Source organism: Rhinatrema bivittatum, chromosome 7 (assembly GCF_901001135.1).
Source record: "Rhinatrema bivittatum chromosome 7, aRhiBiv1.1, whole genome shotgun sequence".
NCBI lineage: Eukaryota > Metazoa > Chordata > Amphibia > Gymnophiona > Rhinatrematidae > Rhinatrema > Rhinatrema bivittatum.
The window spans coordinates 32,288,538-32,312,872 of record NC_042621.1 but is presented as its reverse complement, the minus strand read 5'-3'; the positions used below and the strand labels follow the sequence as shown (position 1 = coordinate 32,312,872).

General features: G+C 45.6%; 1 protein-coding gene across 1 annotated transcript in view; it reads right to left on the bottom strand.

Moving 5' to 3' along the window:
* FANCA (FA complementation group A) overlaps positions 1-24,335 on the bottom strand; it is a 522,319-nt gene that overhangs the window by 332,111 nt on the left and 165,873 nt on the right. The window contains exons 11-12 of the mRNA XM_029608211.1: positions 18,726-18,838; positions 2,115-2,191 (exon numbers count right to left, since the gene is read on the bottom strand). Of these exons, the coding sequence (XP_029464071.1) occupies positions 2,115-2,191; positions 18,726-18,838 (190 nt within the window). The remainder of the gene's footprint in view (positions 1-2,114; positions 2,192-18,725; positions 18,839-24,335) is intronic.

Sequence of the window (24,335 nt, the reverse complement as noted above, 5' to 3'; positions counted from 1 at the left end):
CAGCAGGGTCCTTTCCCACAGGAAAAAGCATGGGAGGGGAGTTCTGGGGCTCAAAAATGGCAGCCTGCACCTCAGCATGTGCTGCCAAAATGGCCGTATGCTCCTCAGACCCTCCCGGAGCCCCTAGAGCTGGCCCAGTCGCCTTCAACTTTTCGCCGCCCCCTGGGGTGTCCCGAAGTCCCCCACCCCCCCACCCCAAGGCACAATCGCAGCAAAACAAGGCCAAATCGAGGTAAATTTGCCTCAAGCTGCAGCTGCAACAAACTTTGTTGCGCTACATGGGAGCCGGTATGCGAGATCACTTTGGCCTGAACACGCGATCGGTCCTAAAAATAACAGCAGCCGACACGAGTGCTCCCCGATGCTCAGCACCAGGCCCCAATAAACAAAGGCACTTCGATCCTCTCCCTCCTGTCGGCAAAACATGGCACTTAGCCGCTCCACAGCCCTGCCTTTCCTTTTGCCTTGCTCCTAACTCCTTTTCTTCTTTTTAAAGAGACATACCTGATCTGGCCAGGAAATAAAGGGAAGGGAACAGAAGAACTTTCCTGCTTCTGGAGGCCAGAAGCTGAAGAGACCAAGGGAGTGAAGGGCCTAGAGGGGGTGAGGGAACCAGGACCCCTGGCTATCAACCCCCCTGCCAAGAAGGGCCGAGTCAGGACAGGGGTTACCAACCCCCCCACTTGCCCTGCTCCATTCGAGGGATGGCCCTCAAAGGAACCTCAGGCCCTCAAAGGAACCTAACACCTAATCTATCTGGGTTTTTTTTGTTTGTTTTTTTTTAAACTCCAGGCTGCAGGTTTGCACCTCTGCCATCTGCTGGAGATAGAGAAATACTGAGGGACTGCAGGTGGCACTCTCAATTTTGTAGCAGTGCCTCAAAGTTTTGTCTCTGCCTCCATCTGCTGGTAGGGATGCATAAACCCCTCTTGTCTGGACTGATCCGAGGAACGAACAGGAACTTGGATGATACGATTCATGGGTCACTCATCCCATCCTCTACCTTAAAGACTGCCTGGTAGGAGAGGTGCTGGAGCAGGAAGCAGAGGGCTGTTCTCTGATGAGTGAGATTCTTTGCACAAGCCTTGTGTGCCTATGGCTAAGGAAGGGGAGAGTATTCTGGTCTGTCCTGGGGCAGGGGAAGAGGGAGTAAGTGTGGGAGGGGAGAACAAGAGAGAAAAGTGATGTGTGCACCCTCCCTAAGCCACACAATCTCAGAATGACCGTAACTCAAAAATTCCAAGGTATGACATTTGCAGATAAGTGACTGTGTGAGGAAGGAGGATGGAGGGAAGATTTGCTGTTTCAGACTATAGGCAAACATCATGCACTGAAAATGTAACCTGGACTGGCAGCATAAGTAGATTAGATGCTGATCCTATTCGTAGAAAAAGAGAAAGACTGGGTTAGAAAATCAGCCAGCTATAAAGGAAAGGCGGACAGCTGACAAGCGGACTTGTGGCAAACAGAAAAATCTAGTGAGAGACTAAGCAGTGAAAAGTATTTACAAAGTGGGTTAGTGGGTCAGCCAGGTGCGTGGGGAAAGGAGCTACCGTGCAAAGGACTTTAGCTACAGGAGCCAGAGACCCTGTAGTAAGGTTGTGGCTGTGTGACTCCTGAGTAACAGTGCTATTATGGTATGGCAGGTTTGCTACAAAGATTCTAAGTTTGTTTTTGGCAGGTGCATCACAATGTGCCTGGTAGTGGAGGGAGCTTGCTTTGCTATTAATGAAATGTAGAACCTAATTCGTTTAATATAATCAAAAAGCTTATAATTTAACAGAAGCAAAAAAATGGCATGACATCATGACTTAGCATACAATCTCTCTTCAACCACTCCTGCTTAACAGTGTAGAGATTACTAATAGTTTGATAAAGGTTAAGGATTACATCCATACAGAGCTAAGGGTTACATGTGTATCTGCCTGTAGGTTATAAATAATAATGATATTGAAGTTTAAATACCCTCCCCCCCCCAAAAAAAAGTAAGAGTCTCCCAGCTTGTGTACAGGGTAAGAGTGCATGTTTTCACATGCCAAATTGCTTGGCTAGGGCTCCAACATGGAGTAAAAACCAACAATGTATGCACCTTGTAAAAGGCCCTTCAGACTTACTTTGCGGTACAAAGTGGTGAGCAGCGGGCAGGCTTTAGTGAAGCTCCAGTCTCCTTGCATACGGACAGCATCGGATACTGCAGCAGGGGAAAATCCAAAGACAGGTTTTATGACATTACTCTTCCACAGCTGCAGAGATTTAATAAGTAATAAGGGACACTGAGCTCTAATGTTATTCCTCCACACCTCTAAAACTCTCTTTTGAGTGCAAAAGAAAGGAAAATTGGTTCTTACCTGCTAATTTTCGTTCCTGAAGAAGTACCACAGATCAGTCCAGACAAGTGGATTTTGCATCCCTACCACCAGATGGAGGCAGACAACGAAAAGCTACGTATCTGAGAGTGCCACCTGCAGTCCCTCAGTATTGACCTGTACCTAAGACAAACTAAATTGAAACTACTCAAACTTTCCTCCTCCTTATCAAGGTGAACATCATCAAAACCAGAGTTGGAGCCCCTGAACTGGAGCCCCACATCAACACCAAGGAAACCAATCAAACTTGGTCATCCTGTAGGCTTTGAATATATACATACTGAAATCTGAGCCGATTTTGTCAATGTAACCAGAACGATTTTCCGCAGGTAAGGGGCTGGATCTCTGGATTGATCTGCGGTACTTCAAAAAGAAAATTAGCAGGAAAGAACCAATTTTCTTTTCCTCCTGTTCATACCCCAGATCAGTTCAGACAAGTGGGATGTACCAAAGCACCCCTACATTGGGCGGGCATCCAAAAGACCCGCTCTCATCATACTCTCACCAAATATCGGCTCACCCAGCACTCGAACATCCAACCGGTAATGATGGGACAAAGTGTATAGGGAAGATCATGTTGCCACCCTACAGATCTCCAGTGATGACATCAGCTGCACTCTGCCCAGGAGGCTGCCTGCGCCCTAGTAGAGTGCACTCGCTAGCCCTCTGGAATCTTCTGACCATTGCAAAGATAGGCCAAAAAAATAGCTTCCTTCAACCAATGAGCAATCGTGCCCTTAGATGCTTTACTTCCCTTCTTCGCTTCCCCAAACAAGACAAACAGATGATCAGAACACTGAAAGCTGTTGGTGACCTTCAGATATTGTAACTGAACCCAGCAAACATCCAAAAAATGCAGCTCCCTTGCCTCTGGATTTTCCAAAGACCAATTTGGAAACGCAGGTAGCTCCATCTGGTTCAGGTGGAATGAAGAAACCACATTAGGAGGAAATTAGGAAACTGTACACAAAGATACCCCATCATCTGTAATTTTTAGAAACGGCTCCCTACAGAACAAAGCCTGTAACTCTGAAATCCGTCTGGCCGAACAGATCACCACCAGTAAGACCACTTTTAGGGTGAGGCCCTTCAATGATGTCCTCCGCAACAGCTCAAATGGAAGCTCACAAAGAACCAGGAGAACAAAGTTCAAACTTCATGCCAGACACATCCTGCATACCGGCGGTCGTAAATGCTCGTCCCTCTTTAAAAACTACACCACATCCGAATGCGTCGCCACAGGTCTCCCTTGCATCTTACCTCTGAGACACCCTAACCCACTACTTGCACACGAAGGGAGTTGAATGCTAGATTCTTAGACAAGCCCTGCTGTAAAAAGGTTAGAATATGAGGAATATCCACCCTCAATGGGTCCAGGTCCTCCTCCACAGTCCAGGCCTCAATCAATCTCCACACCCTGACATACGCCATAGACGTGGATGGCCTCCTGGCCTGAAGTAACATGGCAATCACCGGCTCCAAGTATCCCTTCAACCTTAAACGTCTCCTTTCAAGAGCCAAGCCACAAGACAAAAGTGATCAGCTCGATCTGACAAGATAGGTCCTTGTTGCAGCAGCTCTGGCATATGAGCTAATCTGAAGAGCCCAGCTACCACTAGGTAAATCAGATCCACAAACCACAGAACCGTGCGGCCACTCCAGTGTCACCAGCACAACCCTTCCTGGATGCTTCTCTATGCACCACAATATGTGGCCTATTACAGCCATAAAGGAGAGATGTACAACAGAATTCCTGTTGGCCATGAAAGAACTGGAGCATCTATTCCCTCGGCTCCGACCTCTCATCAGCGACTGAAAAACCACACTGTGATGCCATCAGTTCCAGCTGGGGACTGCCCCAGCAGGATCGAATAAAGTCAAATGCTTCTGCTAACAGATCCCATTCCTCCAGATCCAACTGTTGCTGCCGAGTTAGTCCACCGCCTGCACATTGTCCACTCCGGCCACATGCGATCCCGCTATCCCCTCCAGATGATGCTCTGCCCAGTCAAACAGCTCCTGGGCCTCCAGAGCCACATGGCAGCTCTTCAGCACACCCTGGCCACTTGCCTCCGGACCTGAAGGAGGAAAAACATCAATGCCCTGTGAACCTCTCTTGTTTCCAAACGACTGATCAACCAGGCCGCTTCCAAAGGTGACCGAACTTGGGCCTTCCGCCCTTGACAGACTGTCCCGCCCCCCCCCCCCAAACCACTGAGGCTGGCATCTGTGGTCACCACCACCCAGTCCGAGTTTCCAGATCCACAACTTTCTCCAAATTGTGGTGAGATAGCCACCACGAGAGGCTGGATCTGGATGCTCCCTGCAGCAGTAAAGGCCACTGATATTCCTCCGCCAATGGGTTCCAACAGGACAACAGTGCCATCTGAAGAGGCCACACGTGGGCAAAGGCTCACAACACCAAATATAACGTAGATGTCATAGAACCAACAACTTTAAATAATTCCATGCTGTGGGAACTGGCAGACACAGGAAATGCACTATATGAGACTAGATCTTTGACACCCTCTCTGGGGTAAGAAACATTCTGCCAACCCAAGTATCAAAGCGCACTCCCAGATATTCCAATAACTGGGACAGCACTAGATGACCGTTGGACAAGTTTATCATCACGCGACTGAGGCATGTCCATCACCCTGCACACCGCCTGACGACATTCCCCTGCGGACTTTGCCCAGACGAGCCTGTCGTCCAGATAAGGGTTGCAGCCCTCCTTTCTCAGGGCTGCAACCACCACCATCACTTTTGTGAATGTCTATGGCACTGTTGCTAGCCTGAAGGGAAAATGTTGGCCCAGTAACATGAAACACAAAAACTTCTGATGTTCCTCCCAGATGGCTATATATAGATGGAGTTCCATCAGATCCAAGGACGCCAAAAACTCTCCTCTCCGGACCGCTGCAATTACCATATGCAGCATCTCCATCCGAAAACGCGGTACTTGCAGTGCTGTGTTGACTTTCTGGAGGTCCAGAAAGGGCCAAAATATGCCCTCCTTTTTGGGAACAATGAAATAAATCAAGTACCTTCCACGCCCTTTTTCCAGTGGCAGAACCAGTACAATCGCATCCAGCCTTTGCAAGCTGAGCAATGTATCCCATACCGCCTTTCGTTTGGTTTGGGGCACGCAATGGGATACCATGAAGACCTCTCAAATTAGACGAGAAAATTCTAAGGTGTAGCCTTCTCTTATAACCTCCAGAACCCATTGGCCCAATGTGATCTTGGTTCACTGATTATAGAAATGGAATAACCTCCCTCCTACAGCTTCCACTGAAGAATGGACCAGCCTGACTTCATTGCAAAGTCTTTTCTTCTCCAGTCCCCTGACCAGAACCATCCCTGGAAGTCCTGTGGGACCCCCGGAAGGACTTCTGTCTTCCCGAGGTCTGCTTCTGCCCCAATACTGCGGCACTCCTGCAAGACCAAAACCATCTCATATCCCAAAAGCGGGACTGCGGTGGGAAGGTTTTCTTGACACTTTTCTTATCATCTGGCAACTTATTCCCTTTGGACTCCCCAAGATACTTCCTCAGCTGCTCCCAAGATACTTCCTCAACTGCTCCAGGTCCTCTTCGAACAACAGTTTTCCCTTGAAAGGAAAATTACACAGCTATGACTTAGACCACACATGCACCGACCAATTACATAACCACAGGAGTCTCCTTCCTGCTACCGCAGAGACCATAGTCCTGGCCGATGTCCGAACCAAGTCATACAAGGCATCGGCCACACAGGCCACCACATCCTCCAACTGGGCCGCATGCTTGGAGTCCACCGAGCTGGGCTTATTCTCCTGAGTCTTCTGCACCCAACGCAAACAGGCCCTCTACATCAAGCTACCACAAATTGCCGCTTGGAGACTCAATGCTGAAACTTCAAATATCCTTATCGACTGAATTTCCAGCTTGCAGTCTTGGACATCCTTTAGCTCAGCAGACCCTGCTACTGGGTTAGTCAACTTCTCAGTGACCACTGAGACTGCTGCATCCATCTTGAGCAGCTTCAAGAGCTCTAACTTCTCCTCTGTCAGTGGGTACAATTTCACCATCAACCTACTGACCTTCAAGCCAGCCTCTGGAGTATCCCACTCCCAGTTCACCATCTTTTTCACCTTCTGGGCAATGGAAAAGCCTTCAGCAGACCCTGCAGTCCATCCAGAACCAGATCCATGCTCTCATTATCAGCTCTTCCAAGATGTGTGGAACAAGTGGACTCAGTTCTTCCTTCCGGAACAACCGGACAACCCTTGGGGCATCTCTTTCTGTAAGCAGTACCTCATCCAGGTCACCCACATCCTTACTCATCCCCGGGTCGCCAGGCAGATTGTCTGCTGTGAGGTCCTCTTCTGGATCATCTCCCAGATCACCTCCCGTCACTTGCAGATCATCTGAATCCTGCAAATCCTCTGTATCACTATCCCCCTCCCACGAGGGATGCACCAGCTCCAGGTGACAAAGAAATGACACCCCTAAGCAAGGGCCAACTTGGGCCTCTATGAGGGGCCCGGTGACTTCCCCCCCCAGGGGCTGCTTCCCCACTGCTCCCTGCCTGCCAAATAGGCCTTGTGGAGAACAGTGCAAAATCTGCTGAAAAATCCTTCGGATTCTCATCCAGATCCCCCTTTCCCACTTCAAATCCTCTATTGATTGCATTATCAAGGAAAGCAGAGGATGGAAATCCCTGGACCCTGCAAATACTTCTGTCTGCAAGTTGCCTCAGCAAAAACCGCTGTGCTGGGGGGGGGCGTCACGACAAGAGATGGCAGCTTAAATAGTGTGCTCCTGCCAAAGCCTTTAATATCGCTACGCATCCGAGCCTAATATACCATTCAAACGGTTCCAAATCGTCAACATACACTACTGTGAGTACCACAATGACAAATAAGGAAAAAACCCCTGACTTCCAACGTTTTTCTTTTAGTAAAGACGGTAGACGCGCTGCTGAGGGCCCTGAAGAAACCGCAACTGATACTCAAAATGGCGACCGCACGCGATCCCCGAGCCCCGGAAAAAATAATGCAAGCGCTGATAATGCAGCGATCAATAGCACCGACCACCCTACTCGCAATGGGTTTCGCGAATATTAGAGCAGACCTTAAAGCTTACCGCTAAGACTTGAGGGAGGAGATCACCTCGGTGGGGCACAGAGTTGATGAACTCGATACCCGAGTAGATTGCCAAACTGAACTTACCAAAACTAATACCACAGCCTTTCACAACTTGCAAATAGCAACCCAGCAGCTTAAGATCAAAATTGCGGATCTTGAAAATAGAGCCCGTCGGGGCTTTTGGGGCTTTCTAGAGTCGCAGGCATCAGAAAACTGCCTTGACCTGATCAAAGCCTTCTGTCTCCATTTGCTAACGGAGATAAATACCATGCCCGACTTCACCGCTCCTGAAATAAAGTTTGATAGAGCACACCGGGCTCTAAGGTCACCACTGCCTAATCGTGGCAGGGACATTATTGTTTGCTTTGCTGACTATTCTATTAAAGAGACAGTAGCGCAAGCAGCCAGATCTCAAACTTACATGGAAATGGGATGGCAATGAGATCTCTGTGTTCCCTGATCTTTCTGCTGCTACCCTGCAAAATAGATCCTCGCTTCGTGAAATCACAGTATTTCTTCGCAGTTGCAATATTAAATACCGCTGGTTGCACCCATTTAGACTATCTGTCACTCTGGATGGTATCACACACTCCATAATTTATTTATTTATTTATTTATTTATTGTTTTTATATACCGATCTTCTTGCATTAGATAGAAATCAAACCGGTTTACAAAGAACGTAAACTTGCCTGTAGGCTGTACATAGAACCATGAACATGAACATTTAAGAAAAAAACACTCTGGGGAACATAGTTAGAAAGTTAATTAACCTGGAAGAGCCTGGAAAACAATTTGAATTATATAGCAATAAAAGTCACAATAAGCAATTGATCCCATTAAATTGGGCTTAGATTCAATTAGGTTGAAGAAAATGAGATGAAGTGTAGAGTGATAGGAAAAAGGGAAGAAAAAGGCAGAATAAGACCAAAGGGTAACTGGAGGTCTCTTCAAGGGAAATGAGTTAGAGAAAATGAAAAGTGAAATATGATAGCAGAAATAAAACAAGCCAAACTTGAGGTGAGGAGTGAGCAGAGATATGCTGCGAAAAGAGGAGAGAATGTGTTAACTAAGATGCTGTTTCTGGAAAGGCTAGGTTGAATAACCAGGTTTTTAGTTTTTTCTTGAAGGAGATTGGGCAGGGGTCCTGTCTGAGGTCTGATGGGAGAATGTTCCATTGAATGGGACCTGTGGAAGAAAAGGCCCTGTTCCTTAGAGAAGTTTTAACTTGAGGGACGAAGAGAGTACCTTGGTAAGCTCTTCTCTTAGGTCTTGTGGAGGTATTGGGGCGAATCTGGACGGTGAGATCGATTGGAGCAAGTTTGTGGAGGGTTTTGTGCATGATGGTCAGCACTTTGTAGATGATTCTATATTTAATCGGAAGCCAGTGGAGGTTGTAGAGGATAGGTGTGATGTGATCCCTCTTATTAGTATTCGTTAAAATCCTGGCGGCTGAGTTCTGTAACATCTGAAGTGGCTTAATGGTGACAGCTGGGAGCCCAAGCAACAACGAGTTACAGTAATCTACTTTGGTAAGTATGATTGATTGCAGAACCAAACGGAAATCATTAAAGTACAAGAGGGGTTTAAGCTTGTAACTTGTAACTTGTAACTTGAAAAAGCACTCTTTTGTCGTATTGTTGACAAACCTTTTTAAGTTCAGCTGGTTGTCGAAGAAGGTGCCTAGGTCTCTAATTTAAGAGGTGTTTTTGATGTTATCTGGCATCGTTGAAGGGAAGATAGGTAGAGAGTGGTTATCGGCTTGAGATTGATTATTTAGGTATGTAGTCTCCTTGGTAACGAAGTTTTCATCTTGAGAAATGATTAGGAATTCAGTCTTGTCTTTGTTGATGACAAGGTTAAGCTTGAAGAGGAGTGAGCTGATCTCTTGAAAGCAAATGTCCCAGAATATAAGAGATTTTTGTAAAGACTCATTGATAGGGATTAGAATTTGGATATCATCCGCGTATATATGATGTTTGAGTTTCAGCTTGGTGAGGAGGAGACAGAGAGGAAGCAGGTATATGTTGAAGAGGGTTGGTGAAAGGGCAGAACCTTGAGGGACACCCAGGTTGGATCTGATTAGGTGTGATTGTTTATTGTTGATTTTTACCTTGAATGATCTATTACTTAGGAATGAACGGAATCAGTCCAAGGCTGATCCTACGATGCCTATTTCCATGAGTCGGTCTAGTACAATTGAATGGTTGACTGTATCAAAGGCAGCTGAAAGATCCAGAAGAATCAGTAGGCGAGATTGTTTTTTGTCCATGTTCACAATGATGGAGTCAGTAAGCGAGATCAGAAGTGATTCCGTGTTTTTTGTCCATGTTCACAATGATGGAGTCAGTAAGCGAGATCAGAAGTGATTTCGTGTTTAGAGATTTGCGAAAGTCATACTGTGAAGGTGCTAGGATCTCGTGTTCTTCCAGGAATTCCGTGAGTTGTTTATTAACTATTTTCTCCATGATCTTGGCGATAAAGGGAAGGTTAGCAATGGGGCGGAAATTTGCTGGGTCTGATGTTGACAAGTTAGGGTTTTTTAGGAGCGGTTTTAAGATAGCTTGTTTTAGAGAATCTGACAAGTCCTTGGGTTAACAAACAATTGATGATTTTAGCAATGGGTTTAGCAATAGTATTTGGTATTGAAATGAGGAGGTTGGGAGGGATGGAGTCTAGAGGATGGGATGAGGGTTTGAGTTTTTTCAGAATATTTTCCACTTCGAGAGAAGAGGTGGTCTCAAAGGAGTCTAATCTTGCGGTCTGTTGAAGTGATGGAAAACTCAGTTGGGGGATGGGAGGGTTTGGTGTAGAAAACTGTTTGGTGAGATTGATAATTTTGTTTTCGAAGAAGGTGGCCAGTTCTGTGGCTTTTAATGACTCCTGACGATGCGCACCCTCTTCTAGCTTCACGTGGGTACACCAGCACTCATCCTAAGACTAAAGAAGCCAGAATACCTTCAAGCCATGCACCCTATCCAGCCTGGCAGAGAATGGGTAAACGGAACAATAGGCTGCGCAGACAGTCTGGCTGGTCACAGCATAGCCAGAGGTCCACCTGAGCTATTCTCTTATCCTCAGTAATACTGTAGGGTGAAACACAGCTGTATTTGGCATTATATTTATGTTAGGCTTTAAACTATATTATCTTTGTTTTCTCTTTAATGTTTTCTCAGGGATGCGTTTAGATGCCTTTCTAGGCCACTTTTGTTTAAATACAGGCAGAGGCGGGAGTTGAAGGCTGCTTTCTCTTCTCGTTGCAGTCATGTACCCCCCATGGCATAGGGATGGAGCTTACCTGCCAGGAGGGATTGGCAGGCTACTATGAAATTCTCGAGGACCTTTATAGTCCTCCGGGTTTGTATGCTTCTCTAGATTATTTTTTCTTTTTCTTTCCTCTATGCACGGTTACTTTAGATGGACATATGCCACTGTTGAAATTATCTCCTTGCTGCAAGAAATTGGTCCCCACTTTAATAAGATGGATAGCCGTTTGCCCCAGGCCGCTCTCTGGGTGGTCTTCGCCACCCTCCTTGCCATCTTCTTCTGCGGCGGGGACCGGTGGACCCTTGAATGCGAGGCGTCCCCCCGTCTGCGCTTGCTGCGCTTATAACGGCGCAGCAAAAGCGCCAAATCTTCAGAAAACTTGCCCGAATCCGTTGCGTCGCTTTCCGAATGCCCCCGGGACTGGGGCCCCTCTGAAGGGACCTCCACCGCTGCACCCCGCTGCGGGGAAAGCGTAGGAGGTAAAACCGAGGCCCCCACCGTTTCCCGCGAAGCTACCCGGCCGGTAGACAAAATGGCCGCCATTCCCGCGCTGACCAGGAACGGGTCAGGAGGCCTATCAGGGGGACCCCCCCCTTGCGACGGCGATCGCGCGACCCGGGAACGGGCCCCCCGAGGAGCCGCCGACGATCCCTCGTCTCCCGGGACGCAGGCCGAGCAAAGCCCGTCCTGGGAGAGACGCGCGCGCGCCGAGTCGCAGGCCCTGCACTGCGAGCCGCGCGGCCCTGCAAAAAACCGCGGGAAACCAAAGACGCGCCGAAAAGCACTGAGGGACGCCGAATAAACACAAAAATTCAACGCGGCGAAAATCGGCGACCTCCCCCCTGCCGAAGACGCCCCCCCTCGAGCGGAACGGAGCGCAACGCCAGGGAACGGAGAGCCGACTGAAAACAAAAGTAAAAACACTTTTTTTTTTTTTTTTTTTAAATAAGAAAAAACGCTGTCCCAGGTGCTGAAAAGCCCTATGTCCTGCAGGGGTGAGTGAACCGGGCTCCCCGGTGTCACCCCTGACGCTGCTACTAGTCCAGCCGGGTCCTCAACCCTAGCAGCGGCCTCAACCTGGGGAGGGTAGTCCCCTCAGGACCTCTCAACTCCCCAGGGAGGCAGGGCAACTGGGACTAGAATTAAACAAGATTAAATAAAACCCAATTTGAAGAAAAAAAACCAAGTTAGGCCTAATAAAATCAACCACAAAAGTGAACCTGACTAACCACACAGAATCAGGCCCGACAGGGCTGTGACCAGACCTGCACCACCTACTGGAGACAGAGTAAGACTGAGGGGCTGTGACTGGCACAGGGGCATATATGCTCCGCCCACAAGTTTTAGTCTGTCTCCATCTACTGGTGCGGAGTCACAACCCAGGTGTCCTGGACTGATCCTGGTACGTACAGGGAAGATGGATTGCGCCACATTGTGTAAAGATCGTATCAGCTATGTCTGCTTATATGTGAAATACCTGATGGACTGTATTCCCAGCATATCCTACTGATGATTTAGTAATATGATACCAATCAGATTGATATCCCTAAATACTAAGGGATTAGATTCACCTCAAAAAAGATCTCTTCTATTCCAGGAGCTTAATGCGTTGTCCCCTAAGACAGTTTTTCTACAGGAAACACATCTCTCCCGGAAATATGAGACCCTCATGAAATCTGCTAAATTCCATCTTCAATACTATTCAGCCAATAATAAATCTGCCAAATATGCCAGTGTGGGAATACTGTTCGTATCTAGTTTAATAGTTGACTGTATCTTTTGTAAGTCTGACCCTAATGGTCGATATTTACTTCTACAAGTTAAGATTGATGAGAGGGTATACACTCTGCTTAATGTCAATGACCCCAATTCTGATCAGGCTAGCTTCTTTAAGGAACTACCCCAAACCAAATGTACCTGATATTTCACTCTCGACGCATATCCAGCATGGCTCTCTGCTTCAACGGCATGGGAGAAAGACTGATACATCACGAATTTCCAGCATAGCTCTCTGCTTCAACGGCAGGGGAAAAGAAAAACTGATACTTCACGCATATCCAGCATAACTTCAACGGCAGGGGAGAAGAAAAAAGGATTCACACTCACAAAGCGGGGAGTAGCTGGCTTGTTACGGCGGTTACTACCCCAAACCAAATGTGCCTGATACTTCACTTTCGATGCATATCCAGCATAGCTCTCTGCTTCAACGGCAGGGGAGAAGAAAATAACTGATACCTCACGCATATCCAGCATAGCTCCCTGCTTCAACGGCAGGGGAGAAGATAAACAACCAATAAGGGCTGTATAACATAATCTGGGTAAAAACAAATAAGCAAGGGTGTAGCTTGCTTATTGCGGCGGTTACTACCCCTACTACCTCTAACTAATCAAGCTAGATATTTCACTTGGATGCAGCTCCATCACCGCTCTCTACATTAATGGCGGGGGTGGAAGGGAATTAGAACCAAGAGCTAAGAGAAACAGATAAGTATGAGAGAAGAAATGAGGGAAGCTTGCTGGGCAGACTGGATGGGCCATTTGGTCTTCTTCTGCCGTCATTTCTATGTTTCTATGTTTCTATGAACTACGCCAGCTATTACTTCGGTACCAAACTGGCACCATCATAATGGGAGACAATTTTAATGTAGTGCTCTCATCGTCCTTAGACACCTCTAAAGGACATAGCTCTACTGCTTCCACTAACTCACGTGCCCTTAAGGAGTTAATGAATGATTTTTGTCTGGTAGACACATGGAGGACCAAATACCCCCACTCACGCTCCTATTCCTTTTATTCAAAAGCACATGATTCTTACTCTAGAATCGACTACTTAATGGTAGATAAATCTTTATTCCACCTGATTCAGAAATCGGAGCTGGGTATTATCACCTGGTCTGATCATGCTCCCATTTCCATAGACTTCCAAAGCTCCTCTACATCTCAAGGCCGACGCTTCTGGCGATTAAATGACTCCCTCCTACATGATATATCACATATCAAAGACATGGCTCAAGTCATTTTAGATTTTTTTCAAATCAATGCAGAGTCTGTACAATCTCCTCTGGTGGTATGGGATTGTTTCAAATCATATATTCGTCGATATCTTATTTCTAGAGCATCCTACTTGAAAAAGGAGAAAAAGGCTGCCAAATCTCGCCTTAGAGATACCATCACCACATTATCATATCAGCACATGCAAAAACAGACCCCTAAATTATTAGCGGCCCTCACTAGAGCCAGGGAGGACCTTCATAGGCTAGAGCTAGACAATATAGCTCACCTACTATCACTAACACATCAGGAACATTTTGAAGGAGGTAACCGAGCAGGCAAACTTCTTGCCCATAAATTTAAAAAAATTACGTACCAAAATCACATTCTCAAAATTAAGAACGTTGCGGGACAGATTGAATCATCTAACTTGGCCATTACGCAGCAATTCCTTAAATTTTATCAGACTCTGTACTCAGCTGAAACTCATCTCTGAGACAGACATAGCTCAGTATTTACAATCAGTGCCTATACCTCGTCTGTCTACAGACATGAATGAACTTAATACTGAAATTTCTACTGGTGAGATTCTAACAGCCATAAAAAATTTGAAAGTGGGTAAGGCACCCGGTCCCGATCGACTATCAGCCAAAGTCTACAAAACATTCGGACCACAACTTGTCTCTCATCTCCAGATGCACTATAATTTTATTTGTGCTGGAGGTTCGCTTCTCCCAAATTCTAATCTAGCAAGTATTATAAATATAGTATAATATATAAATAAATAAATATAAATATAGCTATTTTGGTTCCTCTCCACTTTCTCCTCTTTACTTCGTTTCAGTATTCTACTCTTAGTCCCTCTCTTTCCCAGCCCTTCTTTTCTTGCCTGCTCCCCTCGCCCCACCCCCCGTTAAATGTAATTTTCCTTTCTTTGAGTTAATTGTAAACCGGCGTAATGTGTTCTACGAATGTTGGTATATTAAAAGTTCATAAATAAATAATAGCTAAACCAGGACACGACCCTGGGTTATGGGCATCTTATCGGCCCATCTCCCTGATAAATCTTGATTTAAAATTATTAGCCAAAATAATAGCAGATAGACTGAACTGCTTTATAGCGCAAATAATTCACTCAGATCAAGCAGGGTTCATTCCTGGTCATACGGCAAATGATAACGTGCGAAAAATCATAAACATACTATGGGGGATTTCTAAACAATTACCCACCTTACTATTGGCCATTGATGCAGAAAAGGCCTTTGATATGGTCCATTGGCCTTTTCTATTTCGCACCCTTGCAGAGATGAACTATGGAAACTTTTTCTTAAATTGGACACAAGCCCTTTACAACCTTCCCACCGCCTGTCTAAAAATTAATGGCCCCCCTGCCACATCCAGGAGTTCCCCCCAGACTGACCACTTTAGGAGGAGGGGGAGCCAAAACCGCATTCTGGTGCTGGCTGAGCCTTGCCAAATAAGCCCCATGCATCAGCAGAATAAATTCTGTGGAAAAAGGCTCCGGGGGAGGGATGGCCGGAGGGGGGGCCAGAGGGTCCTCTGAGAGCGGCTCTGCATCGGGGAGGTGCGCCGGAAAGAGAACCGGAGGGGAATGAGGTCCGTCTGGGTCTGAATCCCTGGGAGGCAGCGCTGGAGCAGCAAGTAGTGGATCCAAGATGGCCGCCATTCCCGAGTTGGATGGGAACAGGGCCAACCTTCTCAGAGCCTGGCACGCATTTGCGCGCGAACCAGACCACCCTCTAGGGCTCGAGGTGCCCTCCCCACCGGGGAGGCACCGAGCACACAGGCCTTCCCGGGAGAGCCGCGATCTGGGCTCCCCGCAGGCGCTGCATTGCATCAGCCGCGGCATGGCGGCAAGAAGGGCTTGGAACCCAGACCTCCGAAAACCTTCGATAGCAGGAAAGAAATCAAAGTCCTGCGCTGCCTGCCTAACTTTAACGACCCGTTCTGTTTTTTTGTTTTTTTTTCAAGCCAGAGGGATGTCGCGTCTCTGAAGCTTAGGGGTTGCCCTGAGGAAACGACATCTCCAAGCAGCAGGTCAATATCGAGGGGGAGAGATTGGCCCACCAACTTCACCCCTAAAGGCAGCAAATGCCCTGTAAAAGGAAAGTTAACAAGCTTACCTCCAAAACGATACAGCAATAAAGAAAAAAAGATGACAGGTCTGTCACTGAATGAAAGCTCTGCCTGAAAGTCTGCAGCAGGACAGCCCATAGAAAGTATAGCAAAGCTACAATGAAAAGCCTTTGCCTTTCTTTTTATTTATTTATTTTTAAATAAGATCAATCCAAGTAAAAAGTGTTAACAAGAAAACAGGAGAAATAAATCAACAAAGACTATTCTCACAGAAAGAAAATGGGAGAACCGAAGGTGCAACCCGAATCTGCTGGAGTCAGAGAAATACTGAAGGTTTACAGAGGGCGCACCAGTCATGAGGGACTGCCCTCTCAGTTTTTGCTCTGACTCCATCTGCTGGAAGAGGGACATAACCCACGGTCTGGACTGATCCTGGTACGTACAGGGAACTGCTCAGATACGTCCTATCATAGACTGGCATAGACTTCGAGACCCTAAACAATGGGCTCAAATGGAACAAGCCTGGCTCTCCGATATGCCAATCGCGTAACACGTGGAGACCATGCTCTACTATAGCGCAGACTACTAGACTCACCATGAATGTCTGGCATGCCTGGAAACATATGTTGGTGGGTACGACCTCTTATTTCCTACAAACCTCATTTCATAATATGTTATTTCCACCAGGTATACCTATACATGCTTTTAGACTATGGAAAGAACAGGGGATTACCCAATTTTCACATTTCTATAAACAGGGGAAATTTATTACGTTTGAAGAGTTGCAATCAATGTACAATTTACCCCCTTCTGAATATTTATCCTTTTTGCAAATTAAACACTTTCTCCCTCATAACACAAAGAACAACTCTATAGCCTCGATACGATCTCTTTTTGAAGGTTATTGCTCGGCCCTTAGAACATCCCGGGGTCTACTATCAAAGACTTACAAATTATTGAACACTAAACTACTTTTCAAGCCTCGACATGTTAGCGCCTGGTCCTTTACTGAAGCAGAATGGGCATCCATCATCATGCGCACTGCTACAGGCTCCATCTCTATCTGGATCATGGAGGATAACTATAAAGTACTATACCGCTGGCACTATACTCCTCTTCGGCTACACAATATGCATGCCGCTTTTAACCCACAGTGTTGGTGTCAATGTTTACAACAGGGATCTTACCTCCACATATGGTGGACGTGCCCATATATTCAACCAGTATGGCAGGATATATCTAAGCTACTTACAGACTTGCTCGAGTCACATTTCTAGTTTACACCAGCCACAGTCCTCCTCAATAAACCTGTGGACTCCTTCTCTCCCGAGGCATAATCTCTCGTTTACCAGATCAGCACTGCCACGAAAATGAAAATTGCAACTACATGGAAATGGACGTGGGCCCCTACCAGACCTGAGATATTGTCCCGTCTGGATAAAATGTGCACCTTATACAGACTTACAGCACTTAAACGTCATAAACTCAACCGATTTCAACTCATCTGGGAACCTTACCTATCCTGGCGCCAACTCACCTTCAACTTTTTTAGTTGACATATCTTTGTCTTACTTTTGTCAACGTTCTCTCTTTATCAACAGGATGATGCTTATCACCACCAACCGTGCATACACCTCTTCAAAGGAACTCTACGTATGAAGCATACTGGGTGGGAGGGAGGGAAGGGATGCATTGAAAATATGTTGCTGTATTGTTATATTCTATATTGTATTGCTAGCCATGATGTTTAGTGGGTAAAATTGTGTTGAAAGCAATAAAAATTGTTAAAAAAAAACAAAAAACCCGCTGTGCTCTAAGCCCCCCCCCCCCGAGAGCATCCGCCATGGGCCCTACCGAGCAAATGAACCTCCGGCCCCCTGCAGCCTCTGCGGAGCTTCCCTCACCTCCGGAAGCATAAGCACTAGAGATGTGAATCGGAACTGAAATCCGAACCGATTCTGGTTCCGATTCACATCTATAGAGATGTGAATCGGAACTGAAATCCGAACCGATTCTGGTTCCGATTCACATCTCTAATAAGCACTGCAAAGCACAGGTGCATTAAACTGACTGCACCACAAGCCCGACAGGCTCTGGAGGGGTGAGAAGCCGGTGCCATCGGGCCTACCATGTGGGCACATTCATGCACACTGCATGCTAGAAACACTCCTGCAATGGCCCTAGTCACTGCCTCAGATGAACACAGGATCTCTCGGAATTATCGGGTACTCAAAACAAACTTCTCCCCACTGCGATCACTGCCCGGAAGCAGCTCCACCTGATCGACCACTTCCTTTGCCTTTTTTTTTTTTTTAAAGGAACCACAGCACTAGAACAAAAAACTACCCCAGAAAAAAAAAAAAGGTTATACTTTCCTGCTGTTGGCCTTCAGTGTGAAGAAACCCTTCGAGGGATTGAGGGAGCCAAGACCCCTGGCTGTTAGGCCCCTGGGATGATGCAGGCAGAGACAGTCCAGGGATTACCAATCCCCCGCTCACCCTGCTCCACCTGAGGGATGGTCTATGAAAGCACCTAACAGCTCAGGGCGCACTCCAAGCTGACTTCGGTCTTTCTTCTTTTTTTTTTTCCCAACTACTCTCATTCAGACTGCAGATTTGCACCCCTACCATCTGCTGGAGACATAGAAATACTGATGGACTGCAGGTGGCACTCTCAGATATGGAGCAGTGCCTCAAAGCTTTTTGTTCTCTGCCTCAATCTGCTGGTAGGGATGAAAAACCCACTTGAAGGGACTGATCTGGGGTATGAACAGGAACCCCGATTCTTCCTTCTCTCTCTCCTAATATTAGAAAACTACAAAAAGAAAAGCCTAACCTCATGCCCATGATAGACAGCACCTATCATTTCCACCTACCTTTCAGCAGAGGCCTATAAGTGAGTATCTGTGTGACAGTGTGAATAAAAAACTGTTCCACGAAGTCTGGAGAAATGGAGCTTCTGCACATCAATTTCTCAAAAGCATTTAACCTGTAAATAAGGCATTGAGAACACTAAAGATAAACACGCAGTGTAACATAAGAGGAACTTAGGTTACTGCTAGTGGCTCCACCCTCTCAGGTCTCTCACTGAACCATTTCTCCCCACTTCAGCCTATTCCAGTTCAGCTGCTCATCTTATTTTCTTCATTATGCCCATGTATTCTCTCTTTTCTCAAGTCACGACATTGGTTCCTCATCTGCATTCACATACAGTTCAAGCTTCTCCCATAAATTACCTTACCTCTCATTTCACCTACAGCCCTCCTTGTGAACGTCATTCAACAAGCAGGCTGCTCTTATCTGTGCCCTTCTCATCTATCACCAATTCCCAACTCCACACTTTCTGCCTTGCTGCACCGTATGCTTATAACAGCCTTCCTGAACTGGTGTATCATGTTCCCTCTCTACTCACACTTAGGGGCCGATGCAATAAAAAGTGCGGAAAGTGGGCACTGAAAAGTCAGCACCCGCTTTCCTAATGTGCACATGGCGCCCGCAAGGGGAGCGCCATGCTATACCCAAATTAGGGGGTTGCGCTAGGGTCGCTTGCGTGACCTTAGCACCTCCTTGCTAACGCGACCCCGCCACGACTGTCGGTTATGAAGACCGACGCTGGTTAACTCGGCGTCTGTTTTCATAACCGGCCGTCTGCCGAGGGTTTGTTTGGTTTTTTTTAAGTAAAAAAAAAAAAAAAAGTACAGAAAAGCAGTTTTTTCTGCTTTTCTGTACTTCTTTTACCTGAGCTCAGCTATTAACGTCTGCTCCAGGCAGGCATTAATATCTGAGAGCAAAATGTGCGTGTGAGACGTGCACTTTTTTTTTGCAGGCGGAGTGAATGAGTAATAGCCTCATTCACACGCATTTGCATGTGATGAGCACTATTGCATTCACTCACGCGGGTTAAACAGGCCCTAAGCCCCCTATTGCATTAGGGGGTGGATTAGTGCCTATTTAACCCGCGGGTTAAACAGTGCGCTCAGCTGAGCGCACTGTATTGCATCAGCCCCTTAAAGCGCACTTAAAAAGCCACCTTTTTGAGGTTGTTTTTAAATCTTCAGGCCTGGCTGTACCTGAACATAACCTTATTGATTTTAACCATGATTTCTATAGTACGACAAATAAAAGGCTTCAGGAAATTATCTGTATCTCTTGACTAGACTATATAGAAATGCTAAGGAGAAGGGAGAGGACTGGAAACTTACAAACAGGGGTTCTGAAAGGCTGATTCTGACCTGTTCACGGCTCTGTATATCCCATTTTACAGTCACCCAGTCCCCTCTTAATGTCTTTTTTTCACAAATCATTCTGTGAGCCCACATGCCAGGGCTTTGCTCATTCCCTATATGCAGCTGCATTCCTAAGGTTGGCACTTCCATCACTATTAACGTCCTCTAAGATAGGGTCCTGTACATATTGAAGAAATTATTTACCTTATTTTTTCTTTAGTGTAGAGAGATGGTCTCAGGTTAAGTGCTCCCCTGCTAGCAGATACAGACTGAGTCAGGTTTGAAAGCTGACATAACCCTAGATATATCCCTGCTGTGACCTCAGCCATTCAATATTCTCTTCAAAAGCCATTGTGGACATACTATTGAAAAACTTGATTAGAATTTGGATTCAACTTTATAACTTACTTACGGGCCGATACAGTAAAAATCGCGGGAGAGCGGGCGAGCGCCCGCTCTCCTGTGCGCGCGATACAGTAAAGTTATTTATTTATTTATTTTTAGATTTTTATATACCGGTGTTCCTATATGAAATAAAGATCACATCGGTTTACATTGAAACAGAACATGAAAATTGCCAAAAGGCATTACATAGAACAAGGTTATGAAACTTGGAACAGTGTACATAAGTTCAAAATTTAACAATAACGTTGTAACATTGATGACCAAAAGATAAAGGAGAAAAAAAAAAAAGACTTAAACAATTAAGTTGACAGGTCTTATTGAGCATAAAAATTATAACGTATAAGTGAGAAAGTCTCAAGTGTCCTGCAGCAAGAGATTAGATACCGAAGTAGGTAGTGGTATGGAAAATGGGGGTTTGTGAAGAAGATATGTTCTTGCTGGTTGGAGGGGAAAAAATGATGATCATGGTCCTGGAAAAGCTTGGCTAAAGAGCCAGGTTTTAAGTTTTTTTTTGAATGAAGAGTGGCAGAACTCAAGCCGAATGTCTGGTGGGAGCGCATTCCATTGAATGGGGCCTGCTGTAGATATGGCACGTTTATGATGCGAGGATTTTGTTGAAGGTACATAGAGAGTGCCTTTATATGCTCCTCTGATGGGTCTAGAGGAGGAGTGAGGGCGTAGTTGGTTACATAATTGAAGAGGAGAGATATTGTGAATGGATTTATGAATTACGGTGAGTACTTTATATAGGATCCTTTGCTTTATAGGCAGCCAGTGGAGGAGCTTGAGAATGGGGGTGATGTGATCTCTTTTATTCGTATTGGTAAGGATTCTGGCTGCAGAGTTCTGTAGCATTTGGAGGGGTTTGATGGATGAATATGGAAGGCCAAAGAGAAGCGAATTGCAATAGTCGACTTTTGATAGAATAATGGCTTGTAGGACCATCCGAAAATCGTTGAAATAAAGAAGAGGCTTCAATTTTTTTAAGACTTGTAACTTATAAAAACAGTCTTTGGTGGTTGTGCTTATGAATTTTTTAAATTTTTAAATTAAATTTTTAATTTACTTAAACAATCCTTAAACAAGAACTTCGGAAAAAAGAAAGCAGCTGGCGCAAATCTCCCTCCACCATCTCAACACTAATCTACAAATCACACCTCAACACTTACAGAGCAGCCATCCTCAAGGCCAAAAAAGATTTCTTTGCAAAAAAAATACATAACTTCGCATTCGACTCCAAAGCCCTATTTTCATTTGTATCATCACTAACAAAAACAGCCCCTCCAACCATCCCTGACGAACAAGCATCCAACAAAGCCACGGAACTAGCAATATACTTCGACAAGAAAATCACCAACCTCCTCCAGCCTATCTCTTCTCTTCAGCCGACACCTATGCCCCCTAGCTCCTCAACAACCACCAAGAATTTCAGCATGTCAACCTTCGAAACCCCTTCATCAATGGAAATCGAAATCATCCTCAACAAGCTCAAACCCTCCTCACATACTTTGGATGCCATTCCCTCCAATCTGCTACTAGCCATTCCCAACACCATTTCCAAAGCATTAGCAGACATCATAAACTGCTCCTTAACTCAAGGAAAAGTCCCAGAACAACTAAAAATAGCTATACTGAAACCCCTAATAAAAAAAACCCAACCTCTCAACGGATGACCCTGCAAACTACAGTCCAATCGCCAATCTCCCACTGATCTCAAGAGTGATGGAAAGATTTGTTAAACAACTGGCCGATTACCTAGAGGAGAACAACATACTCTCCCCCTTCCAATTCGGATTTAGGAAATCACAAAACACTGAAGCACTACTCACATCACTATCCGATACCATTCTCCTAAATTTGGAAAAAAAACAACCATACCTCCTCGCCCTTCTTGACCTATCTGCAGCCTTCGACACAGTTAATCACTCCATCCTTCTAGAGCGGCTAACTGATATAGGAATACAAGGACAAGCTCACAACTGGTTCCAATCATTCCTGGAGAATAGATCTTATAAAGTCAAGATCAATAATGAAGAATCAATACCCATCAAATCAAACTGAGGAGTCCCACAAGGTTCATCTCTTTCCCCAACTCTCTTTAACATTTATCTGCTACCTCTCTGCCACCTACTCTCCAGCCTTAATCTAAAACACTATATCTTCGCTGACGACATACAGATTCTTCTTCCCATCACAAAATCCCTGCAAAAAACCTGGGAACATTGGAACAACTGCTTACAATCTATCAAAACTCTGCTATCCAGCTTGAACCTCATACTCAATCACAACAAAACCGAAATCCTCATCTCAGATGCCAACAATATTCTCACCAACTCCCAAAACGCAACACAATTTGCAAAAACATATATTAACCACTCCCCATCCGTCAGGGACCTAGGGGTACGACTCGACAATCAATTTAACCTCAAATCCTTCATCCACAATACCACTAGAGAATGTTTTTTCAAACTTCAAGTATTAAAAAATATGAAACCACTCCTCCATTTCAGCGACTTCCGATTAGTAATTCAGTCCATAGTTCTGTCAAAGCTAGACTATTGCAACTCCCTTCTACTAGGTCTCCCAGCCATATCCACAAAACCGTTACAAATGGTGCAGAATGCTGCGGCAAGGTTACTCACCAACACAAACAAAAGAACACACATCACTCCAATTCTACTCGACCTACACTGGCTCCCGATAAAATCCAGGATCACCTTCAAGACACTAATGATGATCCACAAGGACATTATGGGCATCGCCCACCTTCACCTAAACACGCAACTCCGCCCCCACACATCACAAAGACCCATCAGATACAATTACAAAGGATCTCTATATGCCCCCCCAATCAAATCCCTATTAAGAAAACGAGCACTCTCCACAGCAGGGCCCACCCTATGGAACTCACTACCTCCAGAACTCCGACTAGAAACATGCCATCAAACCTTCAAGAAAAACTTAAAAACATGGCTCTTCCGGCAAGCCTTTCCGGAACTGAAGCAACACTCAGACACTGGTCAACAGGCAATTTAGAACATCACATACCTCGTAAACTAATTCACTCCTCATACAGACTGTCACCAATATGTTCAGAAATTTTTGTTTGACATGCTCAGAAACTTGTTTGAGTTGCCTTAACTTGTTATTGATATTTAGCTAATAACCATGTTCTTATGTTCAGAAATTGTTTTATATCTACGTTCTCATGTTCTATGTAACGCCTTATCAGCGACTGTTTTATTTTATGGAAACCGACCTGATTCGATATGTCTATCGAGAATGTCGGTATATAAAAATTCTAAATAAATAAATAAATAAATAAATAAATAAATTTAAATTAGGGTCTGCGGCAAAAAGAGGCGCTAGGGACACTAGCGCATCCCTAGCGCCTCTTTTTGGACAGGAGCAGCGGCTGTCAGCAGGTTTGACAGCAGACGCTCAATTTTGCCGGCGTCAGTTCTCGAGCCCGCTGACAGCCATGGGTTTGGAAACCGGACACCAGCAAAACTGAGCGTTCGGTTTTCAACCCGCGAACCGCGGGCCCATTTTAAATTTTTTATTTTTTTACTTTTTTTTTTTTTTTTTTTTTAACTTTTGGGGCCTCCGACTTAATATCGCCATGATATTAAGTTGGAGGGTGCACAGAAAAGCAGTTTTTACTGCTTTTCTGTGCACTTCCCCGGCGCCAGCAGAAATTAACGCCTACCTTTGGGTAGGCGCTAATTTCTTAAAGTAAAATGTGCGGCTTGGCTGCACATTTTACTTACTTTATCGTGCGGGAATACTTAATAGGGCCATCAACATGCATTTGCATGTTGCGGGCGCTATTAGGTTCGGGGGGTTAGACGCGCG